We start from the raw sequence: 20,378 nt of genomic DNA, 5'->3' as shown, positions 1-20,378 counted from the left end.
TCTGAAAAGTGCTTGATTTATGGCACAATTTGTTGTACAAAACTATCAGAAAAATGTGATGCTGTGAAATAAAACTGCACATTCTAACAAAATTTATGCAATGACTGATGGAGTGTATAAGCATTTACTTCATTAAACGTATTACAGATGTGGAGCACCACTTTACAAAAGTATTTCATAAAGCTGCAAGTGCAGGGTGCGAGTTGTGCTCGGATAGCTCAGTCGGTGGAGCATTTGCCTGCAAAAGGAAAAGGCTGCGGATTCCAGTCCTGATGTGGCACACAGTTTTAGTCTGTCGTGAAGTTAGTGTATGTTATTGTGTTCATCCACGAATGTGGAAACATTCTATTACATTTGATGTCAGTGAGTAACTCAAAGAGTTTTCCTCTCTCACGTTTCCAGGTGCACGATGTGGAGTTTGTTCAGAACCCAGATGTAATTATCCGGGAGACTCTTCCAGTGCTGCAGGAGTTTGTGGCAGTGGGTAAAGCGAGGTTCATCGGCATCACGGGGTATCCTCTCGAGCCGCTCCGAGAGATCGTCGAAAAGAGTGGCAGCGTGAAGGTGGACACGGTGCTGTCGTACACCAGAGACACTCTCGTAGACGACACACTACAGCGGCATCTGCCATTCTTCAAGGTGCGTTTGGCCATCAGTTTTGATTTAGTGTGCTTAACTCATTGATACATTTACTTGTAATGCTCCACTGATTCCTAAGTGCTATTGACAAGTTTAAGTTCAGCTTCTCGGTTTTCCTTTGGTGCTGCAAGTTATGCCCCCTTGCTGAGACCTGAGCATTAGTGATGAGTGTAGACATGTCACTACATGGTAGGTTTAAGATTACAGTGGAAATTTTTCTGCCTATCTCAGTAGCTTTTCAGTTTTGGCAGCTGAGTTGTGTATGGCTACATTGTTGTGATCTAATCATCTGTTCTGTAAAGGAAATGACAAGGTGTCAGGGTTGTAGTTAAGTGCAGATTGTGGAAATACTCATAAAGAGCAGCACGGAGAATGAATTATTCGATGCCAACTTAAAGTGATAACTCCTGAGCAGATTCTGAAAGAAATAGCCGTAAGCCACCTACATCAGGTGGTGGACAACAAGAGGAGTAAATGATAGTTCTTCCAAGTCCAAAAAATCTAAAAATGATTGGAACTTTAAAAATGGATTATCAAAATTGGACTGGGGGGGGGGGGGGGGGGGGAAGAGAGAGAGAGAGAAAAGAAAGGCCATCTTTACGACTCTGCAGATTTGTAATGACCATACGTTTGTATAGCATCGTCAAAGACAGAACTAATTTTTACACCTACAATAATGTTCATGTTAGGGGTGAAAATCTTATAGCAATTGCAGGAGACATCACAGAAAGCACAGAGCAAAGCGGGCTGTTAGGATAGCTCTGGACCAGGTAGAAGCCCACATGTGGGATAATTGGTGCAGATAGATGCACTAGGCAATAGTGATGCAGCGCTCATCTTGCCTCGTAGCGTGCTCATCTGCAGAAGCCAAAAGGTTACAAGTCAACATGAAGTAATTTCAATAAGAAAAATTAGGAAATGATTGAATTTTCAAGCATACAAACATTCTACTTGTTTATTTTGGAAAAACATTGGTGATCATAAACATTAAGAGTGTTGCTTTGTAGCTTTGTATAAAGAACTTGTAGATTTCACTTTTGAGATATAGTCACTTTTGTTTTAAAATTGTCACTTATCATTGCTAAAAATAAGGCATCCCAGAAATTGATGGAGTGGTTTGTATACAGTCATCATCTGAAAAAATAGAAATTTCTCACGAAACTTTTCATTGTATACGCTTTTTTATGATTTTCATAATGACCTAACTCAATGACACTATAGACCAGCCCAGTAGTGCCATTTTGCTGATGCAGTTACACATTGGTGTATTGGGTGTGTAATGGAGTCATGTTAGGAGGTAAAAACTTAGTTATGATGAGACGATCATCAGTTGAGAATCTTCTCATTGTGATGTGAAGGGGCATTATCAAGCAATAGAACATACTTATGTGGAAACCCCTTCTCTTCTTGAAATCACCAAACTTGGGGTACAAAATGTGTGTGGAACCTGTTTTTGAAAATTTCACTATCAATCCATGCTCCCCTTTTTGGTTGTAATAATGCAGAGGGAGATCCTTAGTTATGGTATCCTTGAATGTATGGGGTTTTCCAATCACTAGTAGTTTAACTTTGTGGTTCCCAGAAGCATTAGCACACAAAATTGAAATGCATTCTTTAGACAAATTTTGGTTAGCAGCTATTTCCAATACAGACCACTTTTGTCTGTAGGACATCTCTTGCTAGTTTTTGACTAAACCATTGCAAAACAGCAGCACCTAATCTATCAAATGGAGATCTCTTCGTGCTTTCTCGTGCAAATGGTCCAGAACTAAAATCTCATTTCCTGACAAAATCCTGTATTTTCTGCTTATTCTTTGTAATGCCCCAAACAGTCTGCATTCCAATACCATAATCAGCATTTAATTTTGCAGCAGTTTTCTCCTTCTCAAATCTTTTAATTACTGTAATTCTAATTTTTGTTTTAATGTTTTTGTTTTTGGTTTAATGTTTTCGAAACAAGGCTAGTTTTTGTGTACTCTAATAACCTTGACCAGCAGTTTGCTATTTATCCTGAACATTGTAAGTGCACATGCTCAAGCATGTGTAGTTTGCTGTGCTTGCATGAACTTGCACAAATGAAAATCAATCAAGCATCAGGCAGCTTGAACAATCATAATGCTCGAAATTATCCCACATGTAGTTGTGCATACTTGAACATAGTGTTCGATTGTGTGAGCCCATTTCAGTTACCTGTGTGGCTGCCTTTAGGCATCATTGCTGGTCTATGGAAAAATAACAACAATAATTCTGTAACTATACATATTTAGATGAGATACATGGTGTATACTGGCAGCACACTATATCTTAATGTTTACTTTGTTGGAAATTACAGAACTGTCATTTAGCGCAACTCTTATTCTTCCTAAGCTGTACGTGTGTTCCTTAGCCTTTGTCTAAGCGTTAGTTGGTCCACATTGTAAGATTTCATTTACTTGCATGCGACATTTTTGCATTTCATTGCACATTACCTTGCTGCTAGAATCTAGTTGCCTGTGCACTGCATTTGACTTGCTAAAGGTTAACTGATTGGGGGGGATAGATCATGAGAACTGTAGTGGGCTGGTACATTGGGATGATAGGGAGGGAGTTTTCTTTGTGTGTGTGTGTGTGTGTGTGTGTGTGTGTGTTATATGTCATATAGAGAGGAAAGTGCCCGAATCTGCTCTGCAAAACACTGTGAACTACATACAACTTCATAAAAAAGGTAGCCAAAGCCATTAAAATTCATTGTAAATTGAACTTGAAAAAAACTGCAAACAACTGTTAATTGATAATTTATTCATGACCAGTTTCAATGATTAAAGCAGTATCTTCGAATGGTCCTTCATAGAAAAGAAAGCATCCTTGTAATCTGTATATTTTAAAAATTGGATTAAGGGCAGCCAATAAAAGTAAATCTAAATAAAACTACTTATAGCACTGTCACACAGATTAGCACATGGAAATGCAATCAATATTCATAGTCACAGAATGCAACTCCATGAAGAGGGTAAGTTGTGAAGCTCACATAATACTAGGTACAGAAAGCTGGTTGAAGCCTGAAATTGATAGCAGTGAGATTTTTGGGGAAAAATTAAGTCCACATCAAACAGATAGGCAAATGGGAAATGGAGGTGGTGTATTTGCCACAGTAGACAATAAACTCAAATGTACCAACATAATAATTGGAGCTGCATGAGAGATTGTTTGGGCAAGAATCAGTATCAGGGGTGGGTATAAAATGATAATTGGATCCTTTTTATAGTCCACCAGACTCATCTCCTGATGTAACACAAAACTTTAAGAGATAACCTCAGTTCACTTGTACATAAGTTCCCCAATCATATTGTCAACACCGGTGGAGACTTTAATCACCCAACAATCAATTGGGAAAATTACAATTTTGTTAGTGATGGGCAAGATAAGACATCCTGTGAAATTTGATTAAACACCTTCTCTGAAAAATACCTAGAGCAGATAGTTCAGAACCCCACTCATGATGGCCATAAATAGACCTGACCTCTTTGAGGATGTCCGCATTGAAACTGGTATCAGTAACCACAATGTGATAGTGGCAACAGTGATTACCAAAGTACAGAGAACAACTAAAGCAAGCAGAAAGACATATGTTCAGTAAACTAGATAAAAAGTCTTTAGTGTCATATGTCAGTAAGTAACTTGAAACTTTCAGCACAGGACATTGGAATTTAGAGGAACTATGGCTCAAGTTTAAAAAATAATTGACCATGCACAGGATATATATGTACCCAGTAGAACAGTACATAATGGAAGGGACACTCCTTGGTATACAGTCACGGTAAAAAAACATCTAAAGAAACAGACTCCTGCATAGTAGATATAAAAGAAAGTATATGGCTGTAGATAGAAAGATGCTGAATGAAACAAATTTGGCTGTCAAGAGGGTGCGTAAAAGCCTTCAGTGACTACCATAGCAGAATATTGTCAAATGATCTCTCACAAAACCCAAAGAAATTCTGGTCATATGTAAACACTGTTAGTGGCACCAAAGTTAAGTGCCCAGTCCCTAGCGAATGAGACAGGAACTGAAATTGAGGGTAGCAAAGCACAAGTTGAAATGATTAATTCTGTTTTCAAATATTCCTTTACAATTAAAAACCCGGGAGAATCGCCCAATTTAATCCATGTACCACTGAAAAGATGAGTGAAATAACTATTAATGTCAGCAGTGTTGAGAAACAACTGAAATTGTTAAAACTGAACGATGCTCCAGGGCCCATTGGAATCCCTGTGAGATTCTATGCTGAATTTGCAGCTGAGTTAGCCCCTCTTCTAGCTATAATTTATTTTAGATCCCTTGAACGTAAAGCCGTGCCCAGTACTTGGAAAAAAGCACAGGTCACACACATCTACAAGAACAGTAGCAAAAGTGTTCCACCAAACTACCGTCCAATAACCTTGACATCAATTTATTGTAGACTCTTAGAACATATTGTGAGATCAAACATAGCAAACTATCTTCAACAGAATGACCTCCTCAATGCCAACCAGCATGGATTCTGAAAACATCAATCATGTGAAACCCAACTTGTACTTTTCACACAAGACATACTGCAAGCCTTGGATCAAGGCAGTCAAGTAGATGCAGAATTTCTTGAGATCAAAAAAGCATTTGACTCAGTACTATACCTATGCTTATTATCAAAAGTACAATCATATTGGGTATTGAGTGAAATTTTGGACTGGATTGAGGACTTTTTGGCAGGTAGGATGCAGCATGTTATCTTGGATGGAGTGTTTGCTGTTCATGTCATATATTAATGACATGCAGATATTTTTAATAGTAATCAAAGACTTTTTGCAGATGATGAAGTTATCTATAATGATTTATTGTCTGAAGGGAGGTGCATAAATATTCAGTCAGATCTTGCTAAGTTTCCAAAGTGGTGCCGAGATTGACAACTCACTTTAAATGTTCAAAAATGTAAAATTGTCCACTTCAGTAATTTTGATTTGATTTGATTTGATTTTTTATTGGTCCTGTTTTATCATACAGCACAAATTGTACAATTGATATTGGACAGGTCAAAGATAAGTTACAATAATACATAGTATTAACAAAATAGTAGGCAAATTAAAAATAGGTACCTATTACAATTAATTTTGTTACATATTCAGAAATTCTCTGACAGAATAGAAACAGTGCTTTATTAGAAATGCCTTTAGTTTAGCTTGAAATATTGGATGAGTAGCATTTTTTATTTCCTCTGGTATCTTATTGTGTAATATTACACCAGTGTTAATTATGCTCCTCTGTGGTTGTTCTGTGATATTTTTGATGTATATTTGATTTCCCTCTGGTACTATAGTTGTGTACATTTTTGTTCTGTAACAGTTTGCCTATTTTCAGGGGGTAGTCCCTAGTGAACAAGATAGTTTCATAAATGAATAAACTTGGAACATTTAGAACACCAAGCTCAGTAAAATGGGATTTACAGGACTCCATCTTTTTAAGGCCTCAAATTATTCTTAGAGCTCTTTTTTGCATTCTAAAAACCTTTACACTGTGAGTTGGGTATCTCCAAAAAACGATCCCTTATCGGACTAGTGAGTGGAACTGTGCATAGTATGCCTGAAGTACTGTTGTTTTTCTTAGCCCATAGCACACAGATGATAGTTTTCTAGACAAGTTATTTATATGTGTGCCCCACTTTAAGTCTTGCTCAACCCATAGACCCAAAAATTTTGTGACACATATTCTAGGGGATTGTTTTTTAATTGTGCTTGAATAGACATTTGATTATTTGGAGGAATTAAATGAAAATCGACACACAGTTTTTTTCAGTATTATAAGAGTTTGTTTTTTGTGAACCACTCAGAAAGTCTTTTCATACAACTTTCTGCTGTGGACTGCAAAGTTTCTGGATTGGATCCAGTGAGCAATATGCTGGTGACATTGGCAAACAGGATAGTTTTTGTGGGACTCATATATTCAACTAAGTTATCCACATAAATCAAGAAGAGTAGTGGACCTAAGATTGAGCCCTGCGGTACACCATATTTTATTGGTAATTCGCTAGAAAGAAAGGAGTTGTTCCTACTTTTATTCATTTTGTTGACTTCATACTGAAGTGATACTTTTTGCCTGCGGTTTTTTAGGTATGAACACAACCAGCTATGTGTTACACCTCTTACTCCTCATCTTTCTAATTGCAGAATGTTATGGTCCAGGACATCAAAGGCTTTTGATAGATCTAGAAAAATACTTGCAGCTAATTTATGTTGATCAAGGGATTTTAAAATCCAGTCTAAGAATTCGAAAATTGCTGTCTGTGTAGATTTAGACTTTCTAAAACCATGTTGTTGTACTGTAAGAGGTGCATATTTATTTATGAAGCTTAAAAGCCTGTCATAGAAGAGTTTTTCTAGAATTTTTGAGAAGGAACTTAATTTTGACACGGGTCGGTAGTTTGATATTTTTTCAGAAGAACCTTTTTTTAGCAGTGGTGGAACTTTTTCTATTTTAAAAAATCTGAAAATACAGCAGTTTTTGAAGAGAGGTTGAAAATGTTTGCAGAGGGGTTTGCTATGTGGTGAGCACGTGCTTTTAATATGAAATCAGGTACTTCATTAAGACCACTTGACATTTTATTGCTTAATGATTTAATTTTACTTATAATTTCATCGGGGTTAGTTTCATAAACATACATAGAAGCAGTTGAGATCACTGACTTGCTGGAGAAACTTGGGACTGGTCCTTGACAGTGTACTTGAATGAGGTCTTCAGCTAGTGGAGTGAAGTATTCATTGAATTTTTCCACAACTGAATTTGGGTCTGTGACTTTTGAGCCTTCTAGTGCTAATGATACATTCTTTTTCTTTGGAGCTGAACTACAAGTTTCTTACTTTATAACTCTCCATGTGGATCTCATTTTGTTAGATGAGTTTCTTATCAAATCGTCATTCCACATAATTTTTGCCTCTTTGACTATTCTACCACAGAGTCTTTTGTAGGCTTTTGAATAATCTGTGAATTCTTGGGTCACTCTACATTTCTTACAAAAGTACTGCAGAAATCTGTTTCTCTCACTGGAAATTTATATGCCTTTAGTTACTTATTGCTTATTATTGTTAGGTTTTACTGTTTTTAATACTTTTGGAAATGGGGCGTGTTACTCCAGTACCATACAGTCGAGACCTTGCATCATTGGATTTTCATCTGTTTGGTTCTGTGAAGATATTTCTGGTCAGCCAACACTGTGACAAATGCAGAAGTGAAATCAGCAGTCTGCAGATGGATGTACTCCAAACAAATGGACTTCTACGAACCGGGCATATTGAAACTGGTACCACAATGGCAGAAATGTGTTGAAAACATTGGTGTCTATGTAGAAAAATAGGTAAAAGATGTAAGTTCATGTGTAATTTGTTTTTTTACCTATTAAACTTTTTGATAATAAAATTAATTTTTTATGGTGACTTGTGAAGTGGTGAGATTATTGTGTTTCTGTTAGTGCTTTTTTGGTCATGATACTTGTTTACAGTTTTCTTGACAGCCCTCTGTACGAGTAGTTTAGTGCTGTCATAACTTGTTGTCAGTATGCTTTAGAGAAGTAGGCCGCAGTGGCCACACCTTGACTCCTTCCACATCCTCCAAGGATCTTATTATCCGGCCCAGTGTGTGAGCGAGTGAACCAAAGTGGCCCGTTTTCGTGCCTTTCACAGGAGAAGGGCGTGGGCGTGATCTGTGCGGCAGGCACGGCGATGGGCCTCCTGAGCAGTACGGGACCGCAGCCGTGGCACCCTGCGCCCCAGAAGCTGCGGGATGCGTGCCGGGCGGCAGCTGACTACTGCAAGGTGGGTGCGAAGCGAGAACGTGAGTAGCACACATGGAAAGGAGTATCAGGATAAAGATGCCTGTGGCATGTAAGGAGCTAAGTGGAGGGTAAAAGGTGAAACAAACAGTACACTCATGACAAAAGTGATGGGATTCCTCCTAAAATCGTGTCAGACCACCTTCTGCCCAGGATAGCGCAGCAGCCACCACCAGCTTGCACAGTGCCTCGTTGACAACTTGTCGACCGAAATCGGGACTCGTCTGACGAGGACACAATTTTCAAGGCATCTAGGGCCCAACTGATATGGTGACGAGTCCAGGAGAGAGACTACAGGTGGTGATGTCCTGTCAGCAAAGGTGCTCGTGCCAGTTGTCTACTGCCAAAGACCATTAGTGACAAATTCCATCACACTTTCCTAACTGATGTGTTTGTTGTACGTCTGAAATTGAGTTCTGCATTTATTTCATGTAGTATTCGTTGTCTGTTAGCACTGACAACTCTATGTGAATGCCACCGCTCTCAGTCTTTAAGTGAAAGCCGTCAGCCATTACATTGTCCGTGATGAGAGGTAATGCCTGAAATTTGCTATTCTTGGAACACTAGTGACACTATGGATCTCGGAATATTGAATTCCGTAACGATTTCCAAAACGAAATATCACATGCATCTAGCTCCAACTACCATTCCACGTTAAAAGTCTGTTAATTCCGATTGTGTGGCCTGAATGCAAGTGACAGTTCTGCCAATGCACTGCCCTTTTATACCTTGTGTACGCGATACTGCTGCTATCTGTATAAGTGCACATCACTGTCCCACGAGTTTTGCCACCTCAGTGTGTACTACAAATAACGTGCAAAACATGATACATCGTAAACAATTAAAGTGACGTTTTCCCATTCAGTCTGTGTATTCTTAAGATGTCTTCTCAGCTACTCGACTGGTTTTCTCTTTGTAAGCCATTTTCGAGTGTTTGCCTGCATAAAAAGTACACGATAGTAACGTGCAGTGAGAACAGAGTAGTGAAAATGTAACATGTGATGTGCTGCTCAAAATTCCTGAGATTATTCGTGTAAAAATGAAAAGTTATTTTGTATTTTAACGACCACCTTCCCCTTCAAAGTAGCTCCCTTCCACTTGTTTCCAATGCTTCTAACAATTTTCCTGAATCCCTTCTATGGTGTCAAAACACTGTCCATTCAACTTCAATTATATTTTTGGGAAGAGGAAGAAGTCTCAAGGAGCCGATCAGGTGAGTAGTGTGGGTGGGAACACTTGTCATGTTTTTTCTTGCCAGCGATTCCTTCACAGTGAGGTAGTTGTAAGTAGATGCATTATGATGATGCAGAAACCAGTCTTCGTACTCCGACAGGGTGTATACGCCATGGTACAAGTGAAAAATATGGGAGTTTTTTCATTCGGAGAAAACAGGAATTTTTTTTAAAATTCTGGGAATTTTTTAGAATTCCGTGAATTTTTCATTGTTTTAGTTTTCAGTTAATTTTTTTGTAATTTTGACTGGTTAGAAGTGATACTCTAAGAGTTTTAGTTTAGCCCACTACAGTAAACAACAAAATAAAACTTTAGATGTAAAGAAAACGTGCCAGTTACAACAACAAAACAAAGTCCACACACAAGCATCTGCTGGCAGCAAAATGTGTCAAAGGCTTTAGGACTTTGTAACAACAAAATGCTTTCAATGGGCATGGCATCACAGCTGGTTATATTTCTATTAGCGCACAGGAAAATATTGCTGGTGGCAGTTTGAGAAACTTTACTTTCAAAGTAAATATCCTTTTATGCAAAATGAATTATGTTAGATGTGAGAAAGTGCAATAAAGTTCTTAAAGCACACTTTATTTTGAATCTCATTCAAAACTTAACAGTCTGAGGACCAGCAACTTAAAAATATTTTGGGCCTACAAGACTGGTCGTTTATGCCATTATTTAAAACTTACCAGCATTATTGTGTTTGACATATCTGAAAGGCTAACACACACTAAAAGAGATCAGGTTTCAAGGTTAGTTTTTCGCATTTATTTTGGTCGTTTCTTAGATGACAAATTATGCAGTAATGATGGAAAAAAGTATGATTATCGTCCAGAAAAAAGCCGAGATGAATTCTTGAGCAATTGCACACGTAATTGGCTTTTCTATGGAAATATTGAAGTGCTAGACAAAACATTTATTCAGCCAGGTAACCCACAAAATGTTCGGTGCTCAGCAGTGAAATTTACAATTGTGTTTGTCAGAAATATTCAGTTGCTGTGATTTAAGGATCCTACCAAACCACACTATTGGAAAAAAGCAAGAAATTTTTGATGACCAGTATTATATGTGAAAGCTTAGCTTTTCATGTAGCAAAACATTGAGCATGGTAATTTAAACCATTAACCTTTCCTATCTGTGTGTTCATACTACTCAGTTGATGTTGCTTGGCTGACTACATCATGTGTCCTATGCTCTGAATATCTGCAGTCATTGGCTGGTGTTCACATGACATGAGTTATGATTGGCGGACAAAAGCACATCACCATCTCAATTTCAGTGCTTTGGAAGCTACCATGCTGTTTTTGGTGCAAATCGTATTTATACTTTTGTAATACACTACTGGCCATTAAAATTGCTACACCACGAAGATGACGTACTACAGACGCAAAATTTAACTGACAGGAAGAAGATGCTGTGATATGCAAATGATTAGCTTTTCAGAGCATTCACACAAGGTTGGCGCCGGTGGCGACACCTACAACGTGCTGACATGAGAAAAGTTCCAACCGATTTCTCATACACAAACCGCAGTTGATCTGCATTGCCTGGTAAAATGTTGTTGCGATGCCTCGTGTAATGAGGAGCAATGCGTACCATCACGTTTCCGACTTTGATAAAGGTCGGATTGTAGCCTATCGCGATTGCGGTTTATCGTATCGCGACATTGCTGGTTGGTCGAGATCCAATGACTGTTAGCAGAATATGAAATCGGTGGGTTCAGGAGGGTAATACAGAACGCCGTGCTGTATCCCAATGGCCTCATACCACTAGCAGTCGAGATGACAGGCATCTTATCCTTATGGCTGTAACGGATCGTGTAGCCACGTCTAGATCCCTGAGTCAACAGATGGGGACATTTGCAGGACAACAACCATCTGCACGAGCAGTTTGATGATGTTTGCAGAAGCATAGATTATCAGCTCGGAGACCATGGCTGTGGTTACCTTCGACGCTGCATCACAGACAGGAGCGCCTGCGATGGTGTACTCAACAATGAACCTGGGTGCACGAATGGCAAAACGTCATTTCTTTGGACGAATCCAGGTTCAGTTTACAGCATCGTGATGGTCGCATCTGTGTTTGGCGACATTGTGGTGAACGCACATTGGAAGCGTGTATTTGTCATCGCCATACTGGCGTATCACCCAGCGTGATGGTATGGGGTGCCATTGGTTACACATCTCAGTCACCTCTTGTTTGCACTGACGGCACTTTGAACGGTGGAAGTTACATTTCAGATGAGTTACGACCCATGGCTCTACCCTTCATTCGATCCCTGCGAAACCCTACATTTCAGCAGGATAATGCGTGACCGCATGTTGCAGGTCCTGTACGGGCCTTTCTGGATACAGAAAATGTTCGACTGCTGCCCTGACCAGCACATTCTCCAGATCTCTCACCAATTGAAAATGTCTGGTCAATGGTGACCGAGCAACTGGCTCGTCACAATACGCCAGTCACTACTCTTGATGAACTGTGGTATCGTGTTGAAGCTGCACCGGCAGCTGTACCTGTACACACCATCCAAGCTCTGTTTGACTCAATGCCCAGGCGTATCAAGGCCGTTATTGCAGCCAGAGGTGGTTGTTCTGGGTACTGATTTCTCAGGATCTATGCACCCAAATTGCGTGAAAATGTAATCACATGTCAGTTCTAGTATAATATATTTGTCCAATGAATACCCGTTTATCATCTGCATTTCTTCTTGGTGTAGCAATTTTAATGGCCAGTAGTGTACAAAAATACACCATGTACATATTGCCGCACATCAAAGATCTTTCCAAAACGCATTGTTTTTGCTGAGTTTTGTTTCCTAAATTCCAGGAAGTTCGGCGCTGGTGTATAAAACCTTTACCTCTCAAAGCATTTGTATGTTTACAGCTCCAAGGAAAAGTATACAGTCACTTAACAAGCAAATAATGTACTTTCACCTAGGACAGAGTGTATATTTACCCATAATGTAGTGTATTTTCACCTGGGCAAAAGTGTGTTTTCACCTGGGAAATCTAGGAAGCATCGGGGAAATTTTGTTGTTGTTGTTTTTGTTGTTGTTGTTGTCCATGTATACACCCTGGTCCCATCTACCAGGCCATTTGCATCCAATATCTCCCCTCAGTGTCCTCAGTTCATCGCGATGGACTTTCCTGGGACTGATCGACCACATTCAAGAAATTCCTTATCGACAATTTCATAAATGACAAAAGAAATCATTAGGACTGATTCAATGTTCCTGTGAACTTAGCGCACTTTCTTAGGCTATGGAGAGGACGGTGTCTTCCACGCCAAAGACTGCCACATTGTTTCAGAATTGTAACTGTACATCAACAATTCATTGGCAGTTATGACTCTGGGCAGGAAATTTGGATCATCTCAAATTGCTGTTTCCATTTCACTGCACATCTGATCTCAACAGTCTCATTGGTGTGCATTCGACATACAAGGAACAAAATTCGCTGCAATTTGTCTCATTTTGAGTTCATCAGCTATAACGTATCATAATGTCTCGCATGAAATACCAAACACGGATTGTCTGCGTTGCATCCTTGTTGATCACTTCGTGCCGTTTCATGATCATGTTGGGAATTGTGTGTGATGACTGTAGGCTCAAGTGTTTGTCATCCTCTACAGGCTCCTGGCCATCTTTAAATAATCATACAACTCAAATGTTCTTGTTTAGCCAAAACTTGTGCACCAAAACCATCATGTAGCGCACAGTGGATGTCAGTTGCAGTTCTGATAAGCTTAAAACAAAACTTAATGCATATTCTTTGTTCATTCAAGTTAGTCATTTTAAAATTTGCAGTTACAGTAGAAAAAGGTGTAAAGACAATACAGTAGAAAAAGGTGTAAAGACATCAGTAACAACTTTTACACTCATGCGCTCACTATGAAACCATATGGCAGACTGGCAATTGGAAGACACAACTAGTTACACCTCATGATGGAAGTTTGTACTGCTAATAGTTTGGGTGCAGTATTCAAATTCTTGTAAAGCAAAAATTATTGCACAGAACATTGTGCCACATGTGAAAATTATAGCAAACTCAGTGTGCTGCTGGAAGGGGTGGCAGCTGGCAAACTGACCAGCAAGCAACAAAACGTACACCAGCCTGTGCAACATACCTGTTCTGCCACTATATCCCTCAACACCCATGCTGATAACCCTTTCTTAGGCTTTCCTCTCCTGCAACTACCCCTCAGATGATAGTCACAAACCAATGTCCTCTCACTCTGACTAATACTGCTTCCACTTCCAAAAAACTCAGGAGCATCCCCCTCGTCACCCACCTTGAATGCCTCAAGACTGTACTTGGTTGAAGCTACAACTTTTTGAATGTGATTCAATGAAATCCTGTCCCTCTGATATCCTTCCCAGATGCCCTCATAACCTCCAAAACATCCTGGTCAAATGTTATGACACTCCCAAACAATGCCTGCCTCCGTAGCCGAGTGGCCAATGCGACAGATCGTTAATTCGGGGACCCGTGTTCGATTCTGTACTGTCAGGGATTTTTCCTTGGTAGTGGGACTGGGGGTGCTCTCAACCTTGTAATGTCAATTGATGAGCTACCTGGTTGAGAGGCAGCAGCTTGAATCTCAAAATGTTGACAACGGCCGGGAGTGCGGTGTGCTGACTACATACCCCTCTATACCGTATCTGGTGACGAATGACTGAGGATGACACGGCAGTTGGTCGACTGTCGCGTGGTCTTCAGGTCCTGACCGCAGTGTTTTCTTTCCTTTCCTCCCAAATGATTATCCCTTACCTCACAGTTCCTCCTCATTTAGTTGTTTTAAATACTAAACATACTCTTAATGAGTAGATAATGACAGCATTTTGAATTTTTAAATTCAGTCAATAATTAGATGAAATATTAAAAATAAAATTTTTCATTCTCCTGGAAGCCTATTAGATAGCCAACCTGTAGCTGGTATACTGGGTTCCAAGACAGTTGTTTACTAATGTAGATTACAGCCCGGCAGTTGTTTACTAATGGAGATTACAGCCTTTATACCAATATTGTTTCATGCGTTGCAGCATGACTGATCTCATGATGAGTAAAAAAGTAACACAGTAATTGCAACTAAAATGGCTACAGCCGTACAAGGTTTTCTGGTTTATTTATGGGATAAATGCAGAGACAGCAGAGATCACTCTGCAGTATGATTATATTAAGATTTTAATGCTATGCAATGCAATAATCGTTTTAATGAATGCACACTCTTGTTTACTCGCATTGCCAGTGTGAACCGATAGACTGTCTCGCTGTCGTAGGAGAGAGGTGTCGAGCTGGCCCGACTGGCGATGCACCACGCTTTGACGCGCGAGGGGCAGGCGACACACGTCGTCGGAATCAACAGCACACAAATCCTGCGCTCCAACCTGCAGATCCTGCGTGACGGGCTGACTTCTACAGAACAAGAGGTGCTGCGTGATGTCCAAAAGAAGTAAGGCCGCTTCTGCTGCGTGCTGCATGTTTTCCCCTGGTCTGTCTAGGTTGAGTCACTGTGCTGCCAGGTTCCGAGAAGAAGTCATTTTTGTTTGTTCTTAAGGTATACTTAAACAATCTGCAGAAATTGTATCTTGTGGGGCAACATTGTCAGTCACATGAGTTGCAGCCACATTTGGCAACATTGTCAACCACTGGCAGTGTTTGTAGCAAAGTCATTTCAGAGCCAGAAGCGTTTACACAGTTGACAGTACAGCTGTGGAGTGGATGAAACGTAGCTCGTAGAAGTGAATGTGTCTCTGCTGCCTGCAAGGAAGAAACTTAGCAAGGAGAAATACAATTTGGGCTTAATGGATGTGTTCTTTTTCAAGTCCACAGACTGCTTTTGAAACTTTTTAACTCATGAACTGATGGTGGATGCATACCTGTTCCAGAATATTGAATCACAACTTCAAATATATCAGTGTTATAAAGCAGTTGGTCTGAGAATTGGTAAGACCACTACCAATATGAAAAATTGTACGCTGTCAGCTGGGTATACTGTACACAACCCCGACGTACTTTGCACACTATCAAGTAAGTTCCAGCAAGTGCCCCACGTGGCTGGTTTTGGAAGTTCTGAGTAAAATGGCTGCTTAGATACGACTGAACTTTACTGGTAGGAAAACTGTGATTGTGTTGTTCCCTACATCATCCTCCTGGATGATAAATGTAGTTAAATGGACATGAGTATCTTTATGTATTTTACATTGTCTAGAAAATCCATTGCGGTGTAATAGTTATGTTCTAGGTGTTATTCTTGTTTGTATGAAATATACTTCAATAAGGCCTCAAGAGGAGGCAACTGTAGAAGCATGTTGCTAGCAAACCAAAGACAAAACTCGCACTTGGGTAAGGATTACTTTAAAAAGGCTGTGGTAACATTCAGATCAAAGAAGAAAACCAAGAACTTCATTAGACAAAGTGATATAGTGTGATGAGAGAGAAGTGAAGTTCGTGAAGATGACAGATGAATCAACATGCACATATATACTGCCTGATGTTGAAGTTATATCTTAAATCAATTACTGGGGCATTGTGAGCCGACTTGATGAATGAAGGATATTATGAAAAGGGTTTCTGAAGTTCAAAGAACACATGCAATCACTTATATAAACATTCAATCTTTACTGAAGTGAAATTAGGATGAGTGGTGTCTCACGCTGCAGAAGAAGTGCTACAAAAGTGAAGATTGAAAAAGTCCTTACTCCAGACATAGCCGAAACATTGTTTTCACTTTCACTTTACTTCATAAAAAATTACCATTGAAATGACTCACTATGTCCATTTATACTTTTAATGTGTTTAGACAACTCAGTAAAACTGTGAAAAGCGTCGTATCGATCCAGATTTCTATCTTATTTCCATTTAAAATTTCCAGACATGTATATGAAGTTACCCATTACAAAGTAATACTGTTGAATCTCTCGATAAGTATACAGAGGATAGGCAAAATAATGTGAACAGTGGTAGCGATGGGACGATTGTGTTTGGCGGTCGACAGTGCAGTATTTTCGTTCAGAGGCCAAGGTCGATGTACAATGCAAGACCTAACAGAGTTCTAGAGATGGCAGATTGTGGGGTCCCGATTAGCCGGACCGTCAGTAACTAGGTCAGACAACTTATTGAATGTTTCAAGAGCATCTGTTTCAACAGTCGTGAGGGCCTACACAAAACATGGAAAGACATCTCTGTGTAAACATAATAGTGGGTGGAAATCAAAACTAAATGACAGAGATTTTCGTACACTAACACAAATTGTGTCAAAACAACACAAAACTACGGCAGCTAAAGTGACTACATAACTCAGTACCCATCTTCGAGACACTGTATCTATTGACAATATCTGCCGAAAACTCCATAAAGTGAATATTCACGGATGAGCAGCTATACAAAAACCATTAGTGACGACAACCGATGCAAAGAAACATAAAACGCGGTGCGAGGAACATAAATCCTGGAAGGCTGATCAGTGGGAAATCATCATATAGTCTGACAAGTCAACATTTTAGTTATTTCCAACATCGGGCCGAGTTTACATCTAGAGAACACCAAAAGAAGCCTACAATCTTGAGTGCTCGATTCCAGTGGTTAAGCACGGAGAGGTGGAAGTGTGATGGTGTGGGCAGCCATATCGTGGTATTCTGCTGGTCCCACCATTACAGCCAGCGATTATGTGAACATTTTGGGTGCAGCCCGTGATACCAGTGTTGTTCCCCAACAATGATGCCGTATTCCAGGACGATAATATACCCATTCAAACAGCCAGGAGAGTACAATCGTGGTATGGGGAGCACGCAGCTGAACTGCATAATCTTTCCTGGCTAGGACAGTCCCCAAACTTGAACATCATCGAACCCTTTTGGATGGTACTGGAGCACAGACTCCGGAGCAGATTTCCGCTCCCTCTTCACTACTGGAGTTAGAAGAGGTTCTGATTGAACATTCCACTGGAAACCGTACAATCATCATATGTCAGTATTCGCAGAAGAATCGCAGCTGTATTATGGGCAAATGAGGGTCCAACCCCTTATTAATAAACCGTTCCCAAGTAAGTACAGGTTTGACATCATTTTGCCTATCCCCTGTATGTCTCAGTTAAGTTAACCCATGGACGGGGTATCCTTACACATAGTGTTTTTTTGCTTAAGACACGTAATTCACTTTTAGGTTATAATTGTCCTTCAAGAATTCTGAAGGGATACACAAACTTGTTTCTAACAATTATATAGCTAATTACACTTTATAACACCAAGAAAAGACAAAATTGTGTGTGATTTTACCAGTTTACTACCAGACTGGTGGTCACCCATCAGTTTTTGGCTGCTGCTGAACCATCCAGAAGTTACAGTCTGCTGTTTAAAAGTATACCTGTAGTGGTACCAAACATTTTTAACACTTTGATTGAAGGATTCAAAAATTTACTAAAGTCGTTCAAAACTGCAGTCAAACATTTATGTCAAAATTTTATTGTGGTTCACCAAAGACCTACGAATTTCATAAATGTGAGATATGTACCACCAGAGTAAAGCCGTCGGCACACGGACTGTGCTGTCGAACGTTAACGTTGAACGTGCCAAATTCGACGAGCTGTCGAATGCTCAGGAACGATGCGACTTGTGCATACGGTACGTGGGCCCCGACGTGGTATACGTGATCGCAACACACTCCAGTGGCAGTTGAGGGATGTTTCTAGTTCTTAAATCACACTGTTTACTCAACACGCATGCGTAAAATTCCCACATTAGCTCTATTAAAACGCACATTTCCTCCATCGTCCACGAAAAGGAAATTACCGTGTCCAATCAATAAGGACACAGACTTAGAAAAGTTCCATTACAAACTGTGTGGTACAAATTTGGAATACTTTTCCGCATAAGATAAACATTATTTCATCATTTCCACATTGTAGTAAAACCCCAAGGTCAGTCTTACTTGATCACTGTTCCTTGCAAAATCTTTGCAACATGTGAATTACGAAGCGTAAAAGAAAAAGGAGCAAAATACCTTTATACAAGTACCGGAAGCTGCCCTGTAGAATAAGCCAATCGAACAGTAACCCCTCAAAAAAAGGTGAATTTATATTTACATAACATCAAATATTATAGCATATACTTATATTAAACTAATAATAAAGTATTAGAACCTAATAAAAACACGAATGTTACGAAAAAAAATTTTGAAGTGTTAGGACACGAACCAACGCCCCAACAAAAACTCATTACTCGACAGAGACGCTACACATTACGCTAAACCAACAAAACGTTCGTTGTAATAAATCATATTGAGTTATGCCTTCCTATAAACGTTAATCGTAGATAATTATGTTACTAATTGAAATTTAATTATAACAAATTGTACGAAGAACAATGCGTTTTGGGTGGATTTTCAGTGTGTCGCGCCTTCAAATAGCCTACTCTTATAATACACAAGTTACAATAATTCTTTTGCCATGAATATATTGTTTCTCATTATTTTATTGGAATGAATCACACAACTAACAATGGGTTTTCCAGTGATTCTCAATTTGCTGATACTCAGAAACGGCATATATACATACAGGCTTGAAATGAATGCCAAAATGGCGCCTCACAACTCTGTACTGAAGGGAGACTGCGTGTGTGTGATGTAGGTGGCGTTGTGCCATCTCATTGGTCAATGCTCAGATGCACGCTCAGAATATCTGACATGCCAGATATTGCTCTGCACATTCGGAAAGACTCCCGAATGTGCTATTCCATGCTATGACGTAAGAAACTCGGCACGCTTAACGCTCGGATGCACGGTCTTAGCTATAAATCCTATTCCAGCATCAGTTTATCATTTGTACCACGCCAGAAACCATATACAGCACGGTCCGTGTGCCAACGAACTAAGGGACATGAAAAGCAATGCACATTTTACCAGCAAACTGGGAAATCCACCATTTTATGGAATGCCTAGACAATATAAAGAATATAAAAAATTATTAGGCAGGGTGTAAAATGTATCTTATTTGATATTTTGCCTAGGCATTTAATAGAATTATATTCAAAGCAAATTATGAAAGAAAGATAATTAAATATTTTGACTGTTACAAGGTCCACAGACATCATTATTGTAACACTTTCAATCCAGTTTAGTTGGAGTTCATTTGTGTTGGAGTGCCACTTTCGCTAAAATGGACGCTGCACATCAGAACTGTGAAAACATTGTGGCTGATGATCACACAAATGCAATAAGACAAAGCTACAGATAATGAGTAGTAATTGAACAAACATTGGTATTCTAACGACAATCACATTAAGGGGTGTGAATACGACTGAGACTGTGGAAAAGAAGCAACCTCGCTATTATTCGTTAATGATGAAGTACAGTGTAATGAACATCTGAGGAACACACAAACTGACACAACCAACTCTTACATTCCAGATAGTGAGTTTTTTTTTAACATACTTTGTGAGATCTGTTCTTTTGTTGGCCATGGTGGGTGAGGCAGGATGATAAAGGAGTTGTCTGCTACACGTTGTTGTTGTTGTGGTCTTCAGTCCTGAGTCTGGTTTGATGCAGCTCTCCATGCTACTCTATCCTGTGCAAACTTCTTCATCTCCCAGTACGTACTGCAGCCTACATCCCTCTGAATCTGCTTAGTGTATTCATCTCTTGGTCTCCCTCTATGATTTTTACTCTCCACGCTGCCCTCCAA

At 39.6% G+C, this 20,378-nt stretch overlaps 1 protein-coding gene across 3 annotated transcripts in view; it reads left to right on the top strand.

Annotated features, from left to right (window-relative positions):
- Positions 1 to 20,378, top strand: part of LOC126213029 (uncharacterized) — an 89,094-nt gene that overhangs the window by 49,614 nt on the left and 19,102 nt on the right. For all 3 annotated transcript variants that reach the window (XM_049940598.1, XM_049940597.1, XM_049940599.1), the window contains 3 exons: positions 403 to 639; positions 8,323 to 8,454; positions 14,980 to 15,152. In XM_049940598.1, the coding sequence (XP_049796555.1) occupies positions 403 to 639; positions 8,323 to 8,454; positions 14,980 to 15,152 (542 nt within the window). The remainder of the gene's footprint in view (positions 1 to 402; positions 640 to 8,322; positions 8,455 to 14,979; positions 15,153 to 20,378) is intronic.

Source organism: Schistocerca nitens, chromosome 11, assembly GCF_023898315.1.
Source record: "Schistocerca nitens isolate TAMUIC-IGC-003100 chromosome 11, iqSchNite1.1, whole genome shotgun sequence".
NCBI classification, from domain to species: Eukaryota; Metazoa; Arthropoda; class Insecta; order Orthoptera; family Acrididae; genus Schistocerca; species Schistocerca nitens.
The sequence above is the reverse complement of the archived record's forward strand: the minus strand, read 5'-3'. Positions and strand labels throughout refer to the sequence as shown.